This window comes from Perognathus longimembris, chromosome 2, assembly GCF_023159225.1.
Source record: "Perognathus longimembris pacificus isolate PPM17 chromosome 2, ASM2315922v1, whole genome shotgun sequence".
In the NCBI taxonomy this organism is placed as follows: Eukaryota; Metazoa; Chordata; class Mammalia; order Rodentia; family Heteromyidae; genus Perognathus; species Perognathus longimembris.
This window is the reverse complement of record NC_063162.1, coordinates 44,905,293-44,922,680: the sequence shown is the minus strand read 5'-3', so window position 1 is coordinate 44,922,680 and position 17,388 is coordinate 44,905,293. Positions and strand designations below refer to the sequence as shown.

Sequence of the window (17,388 nt, the reverse complement as noted above, 5' to 3'; positions counted from 1 at the left end):
CACACACACACACACACACACAGCTGAAGTGGAGCTATGGTTCAAGTGGTAGAGTATCAATCTTGAGCAAAAAAGCTAAGCAAGAGCTTAAAACCCTGAGTTCAAGTCTTAGTACTGGTACAAAACAAAACACTGGCTCTCATGACTCCCACACCTTCCAATGCACATCCCCTCCTCCTTCTGCCCTTGCCCCTGCTGCCCTCCTCAGTCAGGATGGCCACTCCCGCCTCTCACCCCTGTGTCAGCCCAGGCTCAGGCTCTCTGCCTGTGTCGTTCTTTTCCTAGCTGTCCCTCTGTGAGCTTCAGATGAGGCATCCTTGCTTCCTGTCCCCAAACTCTAGATTTCCCACCCCTCTCCTTTTCAGTTTTGTTTTTTCTTGTTGATCTTGCTGGTTGCTGCCCCTGATCAGATCATCCAAAGGGAAGTTCCACAAGGACACAGACATGGTGCTGTTAGTCACTGCTACCTCCCCCTGCTGAGGACAGGGCCTGCCATGCCATAGGTGCGCAATACACATTGTGGTTTACAGAGCAAGAGATGTCAGAGTCAGTGTCACCTCCTCCGGCCCACAGCTCAGCCCCTGTAGGTATCTGAACCTGAGGCTGAGCTGGGGGTGCATGGGGGACCTTTTGTAGTCCCAGGATAGGGCCCCACCACACTGAGCAGAGAAGGCTTCCTGCTCCCTGCTGGCATCCAGGGCCTCATGGAATGGCCAGAACTGAAACATCACCCCTGATGGGTTCTCAGCTTAAAATGCCTGTATCAGTATCAAAGAGAAAATGCCAGTGGTGGCCACTCCTCCCCCAGGGAATTCAGCTCCAGCCTGGCCCAGGATTTAGGGGCCATTCCCTTCCCCTGCCCCAGCCTCAGAGCTCTTAAAGGGACTCAGCTGCCCCTTTCTGCCTCGGTCATCCATGGACTGAGTCCAAGTCGTGTCAGCTCAGAAGGAGAGGACCGGTGAGCATTGCCCGTCACGCTGCGACCCTCAGCCTGGCACCTGCCCTCAAGGGAGCCTGCAAAACAGGGTTATGCCCCCTGCCCACCTCTAAATACTACTGTGAAGACGGAATAAGCTCAACAGTGGCAGGCTAGGGGGAACACGGGAATGTTACAATACTCACCAGTGATGTGCTTACACACAGAGCGCACACTAGACTAGGCACTGTGCTAAGTGCTTTAGGAAAAATTAACCATTTAACCATAGTATCCCTTATTATTATTTAAATTTCTGATGCCACAAAGGTTTGGATTCAGGTCTTCATGGTTGCTAGGCAGGTGCTCTACCAGTTGAGCCATGCCGGCAGTCCTTTTTGCTCTGGTGAATTTTTTGAGACAGGGTCTCACTTTTTGCCCAGAGCCAGCCTGGATCCTGCCATAACTTGAATGACAGTTTCATATTGCCCTGCTCAGCTTTTATTGGCTGAGATGGGTGTTTCACAACCTTTTAGCTCAGGCTGGTCTGGAACTGTGACCCACCTAATCTTTGCCTCCTGAGTAGCTAGGATTGCATGCGTGATCACCAAGTGTCTGGCTATCAATTTTTGGTATGATCCCTACTAGAACTCAGCTGCCCTTGGGACAGAACTGAGTGTTGGCACAGAGATGCCCTCTGCCCTCATGCTGACGAGGCGTGTGTCTGCTATAGGACTTGGTGGTGGGGTAGGAGCTTGAGGTGACATGGTGGGACTTCAGCCTCATGGTCTCATGCCAACACCCACCCCAATCAACACACACAACTTTGTGTGAAGCAAGAGGCAGAATGCCTCAGTACCTCAATGTCCTCACCCACAAGATGGGAATGGCAATTCCTAGACCACATAGGAAGGTGGGAGTACTAAACAGAGAGATTAGGCAGAGACTCTGGCCATTAGCAAGAACGAGCACCTGCTTGGCTGCCACAGTGTCCTCAGTGACCTGGTGAAGGCCACTGTTGCTCCTGAGCTACCACCGAGATGCAGGCCAGGGTCCCTGGGAGCATTGGGCACACCACTACAGGGGGCAAGTGCCCTGTGCTTTCTACCCTCCCAACTCCTGGGAAACCTAGCCCCACACTATTTCTCCAAGATGAAGGGGGCAAGTGAGGGTCCCCGCTGAAGCCGGGCCTTATGCCTGCGAGGGCTAGAAGCTGCAAGAGGAGCTGTCCACAGGCATGACCATGTCACAGCAGGAATCTGAGCCTGCACCCTGCGCATGTGCCTAACCTGAAACAGCTTGATGCCTTCTGCCAGAGCCCTCTCCTTGGTGGTGTTAAGTGTTTCTGGGCTGGAGACCAGGCCAGCTGTGAGAGGCGGGGCCTGGGACTGGAGTCTCTGGTCCACATGAGAACCCCAGCTACTCACATTCAGGCCTACCCTGTAGGCTTGGTCCCAGGACCAAGCTTTGGGTTGGGTCTGGGCAGAAGATAGCTGGGTACAGATGGGGAGAGGGTCTTCTGGTAAGGAAACAAAGCTCAGAGGCAAGACCATGCTACTCAGTGCTGCTGGCCAAACCCAGGGACCACCCAAGAGGGCTGGGCCCACAGGAGGAGTTTTCTAAAGCAACACACCCATGAGCTGCCACCCGCTACACCCGCCTCAGGGCGCAGACTGCTCAGTAGGGTGAAATCAAACCGGAGAAAATGCAGACACTCAATCCACACCCACCCAGACTGGACTCTAGGCTGCTTGGGGGCCTAAACACTGGGGGCTGGGAGGGAAGCATGCAAGGCTGGGGAGCTGTCTTCCTTCTCCTTCCACAGCTCTCTTTTGTGCAATAGACTTGGCACCTGATCACAGACTCCCAGGGCCATGAAATAGAGGCCTGAGGGTGCTCCGGATGCTGTGTGCTGCCTCAGCCTCCCTATGTCTTCAGAACCTTGGACAGATGTGGCCCAAGCTCTATAGTTCAGAAAGGAAAGGAGGTGTATGCCTCTGTGGGCACCCCAGCCTTTGCTTGAGGAAGTCCTCCCTTCTAGCTAACCCAAGACCCTGCTGCTCCAGAGCCTGCTTCTTACTGGGCCCTGGAGCTTTGGGAATCTCAGAAGTCAGAGTTCAACTCTGGGCCTGCTGCTGGATGAGACAGGGACCCCCAGACCACAGAGTGTGGAGGGTAAGAGTTCCCCGTGGAAGCTGATTCTCTCCTTTCCTCCTTTCCCAGGCTGGGAGCACCAGCTGCATGCCTAGAGTACAGAATGCTGGACATAGGTGTCCAAGAGAAGCAAGCAGGAGGCTGTCCTTGCTGGCTCAGACTCTAGGGAGCAGCACACAGCAGTCTACAAACCCAAATGTCAATGCAAAGTGGTTGCTGTTGGCAGAACTGAGGCTGAGAGCCAAGCGTGGGCACGGACTACTAGTTTGGCTCACCATGGGGGAAGTGATAGCTGACTTGAGGACATAGGGCAAGCTACCAGGTGAGGGCCTGGGCACAGGAGAGCGGCTCCAAGCTGGCACCACAATGCCCTTCTTAGGAATCAGGCAATCATCTTGCATATAGCTATTCACTTAGTGCTCGGAGCAAGCTGTTTCATGAGTCAAGAAAGAAGTAACTTGCAAGATAGCACCCATCCAGGAAGGCCCGAGGCAGGATTTGAACCCAGGACCATAGTCTCTGCTCTCTATTCCATGTCTATGGCCAATGGAGCTTGGCTCTTTCAAGATTAAAATATCTATGACCCAAGTACCAGACCCTTAAAGGACTTCGTTTTAACTTTTGAAATCCTGCAAACCACTCTTATAGCAGGAAATACTTTTATTACTAATCACTCTTGGTTCAGATACAACCCGAGAGACAGAGAGGTCAAAGGGACAGGTCAAACAACTTCTTCAAGGTAATTGACAGAGCTGGATTTGAATTCAGTGATCTGGCTCCAATATTTAGGCTTCCGTCATACCAGGGTAGCACTATGCAGGGGTACAGTGAAAGGCTGGTGAGGATGGCAAAGAGTGGGCCCTTCACAAGCCGCACCAATCATAAAGAAACATGACTCTAGTTGGAGCGCAATGTCTAGTTACAAAAGCATTTCGTTTTAATCAGGGAGACCATATGATTGTTCAAAGGCCACCCTGACTGCTATGGGAGTAAGAAGAGGGTTGGGATAGAGTGGGCAGAGGCAGTGAGGAGAGAGACAGGCTTGGACACTGATGAAGGGCAAGGACCTGGGGGCAGGGAGCTGGAAGAGGTAGCAAGGTGTATGTGTAGGCTGGACTTATAATAATCAGTTCAGACACACTGGCCTTTTGACTTGCTCAGGGGACATAGGATGGTGGGTATGGAGGCAGCTCTGGGGCTCTGATGCCGTCAGGTGCCCAGGGCAGTGAGCACCCCTGAGGTAGGAGCAAGGATGTGAGCCTGAAGACCTGGGCTGTGGCTGGGATGCTGGTGCCAGGATGGCCGTCAAAGCCCTTCCTCCACACACGCAGATCTCAGATCAGCTCAGATAGCACAGGAGAGACTGGAGAGGCCCGGACTGTGCTGGGACCTCCCCAGCACTAAGCCTCCAGCCATAGCCAGGAACCTCAGAAGCTAGTCTGAGGAGGAAAAGACCAACTCCCTTGGTTAATGCCCTTTTAGCCTGTACCCCATTCTGCATTCTGCTCCCCAGATGTCACTCTTCCCAGCCTGCCCAATTGTCCTGATGCAGAAACCCACGGGAGAGCACCTGCAGCTCGGCAGGTGGCTACGGCTCTAAAGCCCCTGGGGTGGCAGGAGCCCAAGCCACAGGATAGCAGACGGCGGAGGCTGGGCAGCCAGGGAGAGCCAATGGCAGCGGGCCTGGGGAGTTGTGACCTGCGGGCCTTCATGGGAGGGGGTAGGTGGGGTGTGGAATGGAAGAGGCTGGACAGGCAGAAGCCCAGCCCAAGTGGACTCCAGTCACAGCAGCCTCCAGGTGGGGATGGGGGGGACAGGAGTCCAGTGGCCCATCCTCTTGGCGGGCAGTTCTGCCCCTCTGTGCAGTTTGTTCTTATTTTCTGAAGGCCCAGAGGCACTGGCCGCCAGCAGCCCCTTGCCTCCCTTGGCTTGTCTGCAGGGACACAGAGTCCAGGGCACTGCAGTACTGGCTGCAGGAAGATAGACAGTCGCTGTGGATTTCCTGCCTTGGTTTCCCCTGGAGGAAGGAGCCTTGCTCACTAGGGATGCAACAAACTTCAGGAGGGAAAGGGGACCACCAAAAAAGGTAAAAGATGGGGCTGGGGGCATGGCTCAGTGGCACAACACTTACCTAGCATGTGCCAACCAGGCCCTAACTGCCATCCTCACTACTACAGAAACAAAACCACAAAAACAAACAACCCCTCCCCCATACACACCACCAGCAAAACATAGAAAAAGGACTTCTAGACTTCTTGGTGACAAACCCTCAGTTGACTGTCTTTTCAAAAACAGCAGAAAAAGAAAAATCCTTAGAGCTGAGCTTCCTTAACCCCCTGGGCTTTCGGGTGGGGGGAGGGACTCAGCACACAATAGGGCTCCACTGACACCTCATTGTGGTTCTCAGCACCAATACTGCAGCCCCATGAGCATTGTGGGGTCCCAGCACAACTTCCTGAGCCCCAGGCGGGTGTGAGGTACCCAGACTGTCCACCCTGCCCATTCCCTGCCCCTTTCAGGAGCCTGCATCCAGCTCCACCCAGCGGTTCAATCTCCAGCCAGAGTTCCAATCTGCCCGTCTCTGCTTTGATCTCTCCCTTCAGACCCCGTCAAGGCCCCTGGATGCATCCTATAGATGCAGGATGGTCCTATCATAACTCTCCTTTCTGGAGCTATGGGGGTTCATCTGCCTGAAGTCCATCAACACCTTAGCCTGGAAATTTCAGCTACTTCCTTTCCCAGATATCCCTCAATGCCCAGAAGAATGAATCACAGATGGTGGGAGGGAGGGACAGTGACATCAGTCTTCTTATCTGTAAAATGGGGTAACAAGCGTGCCAGTCCCTTTGGAAAGGAGCGAGGATTGAGCCACCGACACTGGGCTCTTGGATGATGGACTGATCACACAACACAGCATTCCTATTATAGCTGCATTGTTGTCATCAGGGATGGAAGTCAGCCTGGCACCCCTGAACTCCCACCTTGGAGGAGGCCTTTGAGGCCCTTTGCTGCTCTCCATGAGACTCCAACATGGATCCCACTATGTCTGACCCCATTCCTTCCTCCCTCTCCACCCCCACTGCCCCGTCCTAGGTGTCATCTGATTTTCTACATTTGGGGCATTCCAGCTTCATTCTTCACAGCAAGAAAATCAAATAACCAGCAGCTGGAGTGCTCATTAAGGGTCCCAGCCCAGGAGAGAGGCGCTGATGGGGGGGGAGTCGGCTGAAGTCAGGAAACCGTACTTCCAGCTCCCCCAGTTCTCCTCTCTGGGCTCTGAGCCATGCACCCAGTAGCCCAGCCCCTCAGATACACTTTTGACTTGTCCACCTCAGGCCCCCTCTCCTTCTGGGGTCCCCTTAGCTTATGTATTCTCCCAGAACCATCTTCCTTTGCAGATACCATCTCTGCCCTCAGTGTGCTTGTGTGACGACATTCCTGCCTTCAGGACATTGCATAGGCTACACCTATCCAACCTGGCCTTTTCCAGTGACTCCTCTTTCCTTCAAGATATGACTCAGTTCATGTGCCTTAAGGATGGCTTCCCTAGCTCCAGAGCTCTCCCTAAGCATCCTCTCGTCCAGAGTATAGTCACTAGTCATAGTGCTTCTTAGCACTCCTTCCTCCTCTGACCTCCATATAGACGTCACCATGATCCCAGGAGGGAGGCAGGCCCAGGCTTCGTGGGGAAGCCAGAAGTGTGCCACGATGGCCTCACTTGAATAAGGCCACAAGAGAATCTAGTCTTGGCTTCCCAAGCAGCTCCCTAGTCTAGGCAGATCCCAGCTGCTCGAGTGTGCATGAGGAGGCTCTTTTGCACAAGTATGTCACAGAACTGACCCCCTTCTCCCTGCCTGAACCAGTTACCCACCTCCCTCTGTTCTTACCCATTTCTCTCTTCTCTTCAAATGGCTCAGGAAGAGAGAGACCAAAGGTAGGTTTCATGAGCTCTAGGGACTTCACTACACGAACTGAAGTAGTGCTGACCCAATTTTCTACCAGAATGTGCAGTTGCTGATTGCCTGACATGAGCAGATGGGGGCCTGCAGAACTCAAACCCTAACTTCATTCAACTTACATGTAATAAGTCATGTGACTTCTGCCTAGTGTTTGGGATTGGAAGGGCCTAGAGTATGTTTCCAAGAGCCTCAGCACTTCAGATCCATCCCCACAATAGGCCAGGCTCCACTCACAGTCCTCCCTCTAGTCCAAGTCCATTACCTTCCCCCTTTGACCTAGGTAACAGCTACAGCCACCCTATCCAGTCACTCTCCTCGGCCCCTCCCTACTCCACTGCAGGTAGTGGTGGTTTGCCAGCTTGAGAGCGTCCTTCCCCTTTTGCAATTGTGGGGGTGGAAGCAAGGATCTTTTCTGTATAGTAGACAAGCACTCTACCCTTTGGCCCACACTTCCAGCCCTTTTTAACTTGTATTCAGAGACAAGGTCTGGCTGAATTGACTATGTTGGTCTAGAACTCATGGTTCTTCTACCTCAGCCTCTGAGTGCTGCGAATACAAGTAGGTGCCACTGTACCTGACTCAAACTCTCACTCTAGGGATATAAGTACTCTCCTCAGTATTCTTTGATGGCTTCCCATTGCCCATAGGTAGATCTGTCCCTGAAGCTCCCTCTTGATGTGGGCTGCCTATCTCTCTTCAATCACATCTTCAACCAGGGTTTTAGACTTACTTCAGTTCCCTGAACAAACCTCTCCCTCCGGCTCCAGCTTCAGAAGTTGGCCTTTGGCTCCTCAGTGCAAAGCCCCACATTTTTTCTCCTGAGAAATTTCTATTCACTATTCAAATCTTTACTTAAACATCACTTCCTCAGGAAGCCCACCACGATTGCTACCACCATCTGACCTTACTGCCTATAACACGTTTCCATTCTTGTAGAGTTTTTTTTTCCCCCCTGCCCATTTCCCATTACAATGAGCCAGGTAGAAATGTGTCTCCCGCCATGTCCAACCCATAGCCAGCTCTCAGGAAATGATGGCAGAACACAGTGGAAGGAAGAGAGCACACAGAGTGAGGACGCATAGGTGACCTGAGCAGCCACTGCTCCTGTAGTAGCCGGGGCGCAGGGGGTACCTGGGAAAGTGCCTGCTGCCTTCTTACTACTCAGCCAGTGCCTTCTGCATACTCAGCCAGCCGTCAAAAGCTGCCTTATGCTACAGCAGAGCCCAAAGACTGCCCTAGGCCCAGGGGACCATGGACAGCCTGACCTAGCCCTCCGGATTCCCTGAGGCCCTGAAAAGTGTGGGAATGAGCTGACAGCAGCAGGCATGGGGCATCACCAGTACCAGTGATCTGCTCTGTGGTTGCCCTCTGTGCTCTGGCCCGTGATTCTCACCCTCCCAGGCTACCCCAGGGAACTGCCCTGGCAGAGGAATGACATTGGAGAGGAACCTGGCAGCACCCTGTTAAACTAGCTCTTGCACCCAGCACCATTGGAAACAGACTCTGATATTTGCCACTGTCTCTGCCATTCTCCTGTCCAGAGGGGTTAGAGTATTTGTCCCAGGTGGGCACACTACAGAAGGCCCAGATAAAGCCTAGAATTGGGAGCTCCATACCTCTTCTGCTAAGTAAGAGACTCTATTCCAAGTCTCTCCTAGACAACTTTCATGGCCAGACTGCTCCAGGACCACTTCCCAGATTTCTGTCGCTCTGGCTCTGGTTGTCTGTGTTATCTAGATTCAGTAAATCTCCAGCCCCTGCCCCTCTAGGCCCAGCCTGTCCTCTGCTGGGTGTCAGAGCACCCTTTCTCTCTGGGGAGGATGCCATCTTCTCATGAGTCCCACCATTGTCATGGTTCAGAGACACAGTAGTAGCTTTTAGTCTACCTGGGATCAAGGAAACTTGGAGAGTGGGAGGAAACTTAGCATCCTTTTCTTAGCATAACAATGTTGGAGGCCATTCCAGAGGCCTCTGTGTGAGAAACCCAATTTAAAAGAACAGGCAAATTTGAGTTCAAGGACAGTAGAGCCAAGGGGCCTGTTTATGGGCTTTAATGGCCTGGGACAGTAAGCACTAGGGACCAGGACACTACTCCCCATGAGAACGGCCTCCTCTGGCCCCCAGAGACCTTGGATGACTCTCCATCTCTCACCCCTCTTCTCATGGAGCCATAAAAGCCAGGCACCTTGGGTCCTCGTGGGATAATGGGGGAGGACCAACTGGGCTCAGCCAGCCTCTGTCCCAGGACTCCAAGTTTGCTTTCCTCCACTAGGGCACCGAGGGCCTCTCACTCCAACGCGGGCCATGCCAAGGAGCGCGAAGTGGAGCGCACCTGGACCCCCCCCAGCCTTCCTCCACCTGACCGTCGTGCCCAGGGCGCTCCCAGCGCTGGAGGCAGCATCGCCAAGTGGTCACACGCAGCCGGGCCTGGCGCTCAGGGTCCTTGGCGCTGGGGCGGGTGTGGATCTGGGCTCCCACACCTCCGGCAGACGACACGTGCGAGGCCAGGGCGCACCGGGCGGCGCGGGTCGTGGGGGCGCCCGTGGGCAGAGGGCTGGTGGAGAGAATCAGGAGGCTGCGCGAGGGGGCGCCGCGGGGAGGGATCAAAGCCAGCAACAAAGAGCCACAGACCTCGTCCAGCAGTTGGTTGACTCGTCCCAAAATAGCCTTCTCCATTTGCCGTTCCCCGCGCTCCGCTTCCAGGCGCAGCACCCGGGCCTGCAGCTCCGCCGTCCGAAAGTGGGCGAGCAGGCTGAGCGCCAGCGCGCACAGGGCCAGCGCCAGGAGCCCGCACGACCCCGGGCTGGGCAGCCGCGCGCAGCGCTCGGTCCGCGCCGCCACCGCCCGGGGCGCGCCCAGCTCCCCGGGGCCGCGGGCGCGCTCCGCTACCATCCCTTCGCTTCTGGAGGACCAATAAATAAATAAATAGAATAAATAAAGGCTCGAACCGCCGCCAAAGGGTGCGATCCAAACTGAGGAGGGAAAAAGGGCTTGTGTGGCTGGATACGCCCCCTTTCCTTTACTCCCGGCAAAGAGCACGGAAAAAAGAAATCTTAGGAGGGGGTGGGTGGGTAAAGATCCCCAAATCACAATCAGCTGTAGTCGGGGTTCACCAAAGTGAGAAAAAAGTTATTTCGAAGACCGTTCCAAAGTCCAGGGGAGTTGAGGGGAATCTGGCCGGCTCTCCGCCCGTCTTCCCTTCAAGTGTCTGCAGAGTCCCCGAGCGGGTGTCGCCAAGTCGGTCCTTCTGGGTGTCTCGCGTGTCCCCGGCGAGCCGATTTCAGTCCCCGGGCGGAGGGGCGCGCGTGGAGGGCCCCATGGGCTGAGGTGGGTCGTGGCCGCGGCGGAGCAGCGCCCGGGCCGATTCCGGCGCCTGTGTAACTTGACACACCCGCTGCGGCTGCACGGATCGGATGAGCAATTCGTGCTACTTCCCAAACTAATCTCCCCCGCCCCCTCCCTCCCTCCCTCCCTCCCTCCCTCCTCCTCCTCCTCCTCCCCACTCCTCCTCCACCTCCCGCAGGGGAGGACGACGCCAGGGGAGGGGGGAGCTCGGATTTGTTTATTTATGCAAACTCGCCCCGGGGTGGGGGGCGTGGTGTATTGGGGGTCCCCAGCGGCCCCAGCCGGGCGGGGTTGGAGCCCCTCTCCAGCGCTCTCAATCCTCTTTGAAGTGACATGGGGGTTATTTATAGGCAGGAAGGGGGGGGGGTGGAGTAAAACGTGGGGGCTGTGCTTCTGTCCCTTTCCCCAAATTCACATTAAGAGCTCGTTTTGTCTTCGGCAAAGTCATGACACCTTGCGTCCAGGAGCTGGCAAAGCCGACCCTTGGCATCCTCCTTCCCCATGAGGCACTCGGCTGAGTTACTGTCAGGGTGCCTGGCATGAACCTCCCTGGTCCCCCGAACAGAATGATCCGAAACCCTACCGTCATTGCCCTCCTGCTGACTTCCCACCAACACCCTCCCCGCCCCCTTGGGCTTTGGAGTCCTGGTCTTTGCAAGCGAAGCAGCAGCTCCCCCCCCCCCACACTCCCCGCTGCCCCCGTGAAAAGATAACGGAGAGGGAGGAGGGGCAGTTGAACTGGCGCCCCTTTCTTTCAGGATCAAATATTAACAAGGTACAGGGGCTGAGAAACTGAGCCTCGTGCTTACCACCCTCATGCCTGAGTTTTTTCTTCCAGGATATCTGCGGGACAGGCCAGCCTTGCTTCCTGGAAGGCCATCATCTCTCCTTGCCTGCTCGGATCCGAAATGGTCTATCCATCCCTTCTCTCCTGGACCTGTCCAAGCATCCCAGCCAGCACAGGTGAGCTGTCCCTACACCTACCCCTGTGGGGCCCACCTGGGGTTTAACAGTGCTCCCAGTATCTGCAGTTTCTTCTTTGTCACCTTCCCCCATTTTAAGTAACATTTGTGTCCCAAGAGACTTTATCTCCCTAAGCTTCTTGGCATTCCTGCAAATGAGGTAGTTGGTGGGATCAAGTCTTTGGAGAAAGCCTGCTACTCAGAAAGAATAGGCAAGGGAGAAAAGGCTGGCACTTGAAATGTAGTTGGAAATGGGGGAGATAGGGGCACTAGGGTCCCCTTTCCTAAAAATAACGCAGTGGACATTTTACGTTTTGTGTATTGATGAGCCAGGGAGAGCTTAACACATAATACACATCTGGTAGATATGGCACATTTAACAGAAGGTAGTGAACTTGTAATAATCCAGTTCTTACATATAATAAATGTAACATTGCTTGGTCAGACAGATACCATGGAAGACTACAAGGAGAGAAAGTGATGCTGCAGAAAGGGCTGGTGGCCAAGAGTTCTGGGTTCCAATCTCAGCTGCAGCGGTTCTTGGATGTGTTTCAATAGGCTTGTACCAGTGACAAGAGTATCCTTGAGGATGCAGCAGGGTTAATGACCACAAGGGGGTGCCAGAGAGTTGCTTAGCTAGGAGGTACCAGCCAGGAAGCCATCTGGGGCCTCTGAACCAAAGGATTGAACTAGGTAGTTCCTTTCATTCCTTCCTCAATCTGAAAACTGATTTTTCCCTTCCAGGATATCAGGAGCCCCAAGGAATGCTAAGATAGGAAGCTGGAAGAAGTTTGGATCTGTAACATTTTCGTGATTGAGGTTTGAGTGGTTGCCTGATTGGACAGCATTGGAAATGTGTTCAAACCCACAGCTTCCCCAGAGTCCTGAAATCAGAATAGCCCAGGTACCAATCCTGGATTTATGATCTCTGAGTCCCAGCTTCCATATGTGCTCCTAAGGAAAATACTTAGCTGTTTGGAGAGGTAAATGAGGTGATACATGCAAAGTACTCATGTGGCACATAGTAGGTGGTCAATAAATGCTATGCACTTTAGGAATTTATGACTGCTAGTGCTGACTAGGATACCTAGTCACTCTGGCTTTCCAGTTGTGAAATGGGGATGGAGGAGGATCTAGATCTCTGGAAAATGCTAATGAGTCAGATTTAGCCTTCAGGTTACAACTGGTGGGGAAGAGGGGCTGGGGGTACACTTGTAACAAGTGAGCCTTCACTGCATACAAGAGACCTAACCCCAGATATTCCTCCACTTCTCCCACAGCTTTACAAATATCCAACTTCCCACATAGCAGCCACAACTAGAAAACTCAACCCAAGGAGGCTGGGGCTAGGGACCCAGCAGAACTTCCCACACAGCTTTCCAGCTTTGCTCCATTTCCAACATGCAGCAAATAACAAGGTAAAATGGGTCAGGGCCCCAGTGTTTTCCTAAAATCAAGTTCCCCAATGGGCCTAGACTTTCACAGGAGTGAGAAATCGCCTACCTCAGTGAACCCACTGTTTTCTTCCAGGTCTGCATGTGCGGCCGCATTCCTGTCCTAACTGGTCTTGTGTCTTCTCCTCTGAGACTAGGAGCTCACAGGGAGCCGGGCTGCTCAGGCCCACCTCTGCATCCTCACGCTTTCACCTGTGTGAATGCCCAGGAAACAGTGGTGGGAATGAGAGAGCAGGCAAAGGATGAATGGGTGGAGGGGTTGATTTGAGTTCTAGCTCGCTCTCTTTTTCTCACCCCTGAACTTCACTAGTATTGTGCCTCTATGTCCTCTGATGCAGCATGGAAGACATTGGTGGGCAAGGAAGAAAAGGAGTGGTGGAATGAATAAGTCTTAACTCAAAACTCTGTTAATTCAACAGATCTCTATGGAGTCCTTTTTGGTGCTAAGCTCTGAGCCTGTGTTGAGGGCACAAGGTGCCTACAAGGCAGTCAGACATAGTTAAGCACTACAACATAGGTAACAGTGGGCATGTGGAGATTGAAGAAGAGGAGCCCTTATGAGCCTTGGACTATAAGAGCTAAAGGGTGAGTAGAGTACTCTTGCTAAGCAGAGAGACCCCCTATGAAAGAGCCTTGGGGGTGAGAGAATGCAAGGTGCTTTGGAGAAGCGGGGTGATTCCACATGGCTGAAATGTGAGCAACGGAAGGGACCAGCATGATTAAGTGCTTGGGATTTTTGTCCTGAGAACATCAAAGGCATTATGCTCCTGTGCTAGATATGGGAGCTACAGATTCCCAAGAGCTCGGGCTAAGGCCAGCCCAAGTAGATGTAACACGCACAAGGCAGGTGCTTTCTGTAAGGCTATAATAGTCAATGCTTTTCCCCACCTGGCAACACGAGTTTGCAGGTCACTGGGGAAAGTGCTCACAGCCAGCTCCTAACTGGAGCTCCCGGCTAGAGCTGCAGCCCAGATATTTGGAAATGCTTTCTCCTAATTCTCACCTCCTGCCGACATGTGGTTTCCTCTCCTCATGTGGTTTCCCCATTCTGTGAGGACCCCAGTGGCTGCGGACTTGCAAAGCAGGGTGAGGTGGAGGAGGAGGGGCAGCAGATATGGGAGTGGGTGGAGCCAAACCAAACTCTGTAAGTTAAGAATGGAGCCAAGACAAGGTAACAAACAGTACAAGAAATGTATCCAATGCCTAACGTATGAAACTGTAACCTCTCTGTACATCAGTTTGATAATAAAAATTTGAAAAAAAAAAAAGAATGGAGCCAAGTATGGAGACAATGTGAGTGAGAACACCTTTGGGACATTTGTCACCAGGCCCATGGGCTTGGAAGAGTTAGGGTGTTTATGACTCGTGTGTGTGTGTGTTTGTGTGTGTGTGTGTGTGTGTGTGTCCCTCAGATGCTATTTATTAAGGCTCTCATTGTGTGTGGTTGCTTTTAACTGCTCTGGTGTTTGGGGGTACACAAGAACATGCACATTTCTTCATGAGTCTACAAGCAGGCACATGCAAGGGAGTGCAAGTGCCCTAAGTGACCAGGGCTATATCACAGTGCACAGTGCACATTGACATGGCTCCGTGTGTGTGTGTGTGTGTGTGTGAAAGACAGAGTGAGTGTGTATGTATACGTGTTGGAGAGTGTGCTGATACATGTACATGTGTAATACAAATGTATATGCAAGAACATGTACATGCTTTTGAATGGTCAGGGCCCAATTATGACTAAAAAATGGCAAGAGCCGTAAGGAGAGTCAGCATCACAGTCATCCACAGCTCTATAGGAAACAGCTCCCAGTGTAGAGGCTTAAACAATGATTTCTTATTTCTTCAACAGGCTCAACAGAGTGGTTCTTCTGCTCTGAGCTGTTGGCTGCATTGTGGGTCTGTGGGGGAGTAGGGGGCTTGGCTGGGGACCAGGTTGGCCAAGGTGGCCTCCAGCCCTCTAGGGGATACTCTCGGCCACCTCTGAACATTCCACAGTTCCTCCTGAGAGTTCTGTACAGATTGGGGACTGGCTTTCAAAGGGAAGATCCCAAGAGTGCTCACCAAGCCTCTGTAGGGGTGATACTTGGTCTCACTACTCCCAGCAAGTCACGTGGCCAAGCTTAGGACTAGCCCAAATTGTTGATACCAGGATGTGTGGTTAATTAGAGGCCATGATAGGTTTACCTCACAAAGGAATGAGTAACTGAGAGGGTGGGCTGGTGAATCTGTCAGGAAGACCATTTGACCCTGAAATACAGGATTTGGGGAATGTTGTCATTAGCAAAAGCCATGCCCAACATCAGCCCTAGGCCCTCCCTAGAACATCCACACCAGCTCTCTCTTGGCTGACTTCTTCTAGGAGCAGTTTGGAGGCTCAGAATATCTCCTCCCCACCCACCCCCTCCCACTATGATCTCAGGTGGATGGAGAATTTAGAGGAAGCTCTTATTCTACCTCACTTGAAGATCAGGAATGCATAGTTTTGCCTTCATTTTGTATTCACTGGGAGGCTGTTTCAAATAGTTTTGGGTGCTGTCCCTCTGGGTATTACTTGTGTGACAGGGGGTAAATTATCAGCTGCCTCTGCATCTGATTTTATGACCAGAGCTATGAGGAAAACAATGCCTTTCTCGAGGAGAACTGGAAGCTATCATGATGCGTGCCAATGGCAGTCCGGTCTGTTCTCAGTCCACCCTTAGAATAACTGCAGCAGTGCTGAGCATGTGACCAAGCTCACAGGAGGCAAACAAGCACTGCTGAGAGGAGGGCTGCAACTCCACAAACCTCCTGTTACAGAGCTCCGGGTGGCAGTGCAAAACCGAGAGCTGGCTTCCCAGGGGCTTGTAGCCCCAAGGTCCTCTGTGAGGACCTGAGTGTGCAAAAGAGAAGAGAGAAGACTCACTCACAGCATGAACTTCCAATCAGGTAGCAGAAGACTAAGGCCTTGGCATTCAGAGAAAGGCACAGGTAACTGATGAAGACATGGAGCTGGAGTTCAGAGCTGGGCCCTGGAGCATGGCAAGATGCAGATGGAGTAGAAAACTGGGAACATAGAGCAGACATTCCAAGCTTTTATGGCTCATCCTCTTCAGAGTGTATCAAATAATCTCCTGATACCTAATAGTCCCAACCATGACTCCTACTTCTCCCTTCTCAGGTGGGAGGGTCTGGACATGTTTGGCACAAATACCAACAGCACCCCTATTTCTGAGCCATTGGAAGACATCACCAATCAATTACAGAATACCATTCTTGATGTACACACACACACACACACACACACACACACACACACACACACACACACACACACTGGACATGAAACCATTTTGTTGACCCAAGTTGAAAAGCAGCACCCAGAAGCTCTAAGTCCTGGCCTTTCCATCTGCAGCTGTGTGCCTTTCAGCAAATGTCTTAACTTCTCTGGAATGCAGTCTCCTGTCAGGGGCAGGGAAATATAATTGCTATTCAGGGAAATACTAAAACCCTCAAATGAGATCATGTGGGTGAGACCCTAATAAAACACAAAACTCAGAAGGGAGCATGGGTTGGTCACGCTGCAGCCGGATGTCAGGAACCACAAACAAATGCATCCACTTGGGCCCCATTTATAGCTTTATTTTGGAGGCAGAACAATCAGCTGAGGAGTGAGAGTGAGACTCAGCCCCTCAGAGCTATCAGACTGGAGAAACAGGACTCAACTCAGAATTTGAGCCTGGGTACAGAGGCAGTGTAAACGTGTGCTCAGAGAGGAAGCCTGTGACTGGAGTGCTAGGTGACAGGCCTCTAAGAAATGTTGGAAAGACAGGCAATCGTGGGTTAAGAGGCAGATGGTTTTGGTTGATGACAGATAACAAAAAGCTCGATTTGTTTACTGGCACAGATCCCACTCGCCAGCATGTGGGAGGTGAAGATATGACACCATGTGTCGGCATACTTTTCTGTCCCCAGGCCCTGTGGCCCCCCCCCCGCCCCCCCCGTCTTCTGATCTCCTCTTAGGAGCTGTTGTCCATGTCTGAAGGATCTTTAGGTATCTTCCAAGATGCCACTGCTACATGCTACCTGCAGAAACTGATCACAGAGAATGCCGCTGAGTTCAAGCCCAGCTTGGGATCTGAACTATAGAATGGCTAGCGAATTTCTCTTCCTCTTCCTTCATTTCCTTCCTGAGCAGTAGCTATAAAGGGCTAGAACATTCATTCTTCTAGACCTCATTATAAAGGTCTTCTCTCTCTCTCCTCCCCCTTTCCCCTGTCTCTCATCCTTCTCTCTCTTCCCAGAAGAAAGTTGCTTTGTTATGGTCATTTCTGAGCTGAGGAGGGGGCTGCCGTGTTTGTTTTGCCTGCACACCCCACCCTCATCAGGAAATGAGCGGCTTGCTTTCTCTGAGTGATCCATTTCTGGCATTAACTTGCCGCCAATAGGCGAGTCTGCTGTAGATAAATAACTTAGGTCTTTCTTCAGTTTGTAAGGGTCTTGGACAACATCTGGAAACAGATGTTTACTCAGAGATGGAGCAGGAGGCATGGAGCCAACAACAGGCCTCAACTTCCCATTCCCCCTCCAGACACTATGGTAAGGGCTGTGGTGGGCCCCAAGTGATG

The 17,388-nt window shown here is 52.5% G+C and overlaps 1 protein-coding gene across 10 annotated transcripts in view; it reads right to left on the bottom strand.

Moving 5' to 3' along the window:
• The window catches only part of Col13a1 (collagen type XIII alpha 1 chain), a 137,888-nt gene extending 127,467 nt beyond the window's left edge, over positions 1-10,421 (bottom strand). For all 10 annotated transcript variants that reach the window (XM_048338929.1, XM_048338921.1, XM_048338927.1 and 7 more), the window contains exon 1: positions 9,658-10,421. In XM_048338929.1, coding sequence (XP_048194886.1) covers positions 9,658-9,918 — 261 coding nt within the window. In that variant the 5' untranslated portion in view covers positions 9,919-10,421. The remainder of the gene's footprint in view (positions 1-9,657) is intronic.
• Positions 10,422-17,388: the final 6,967 nt, after the last annotated feature.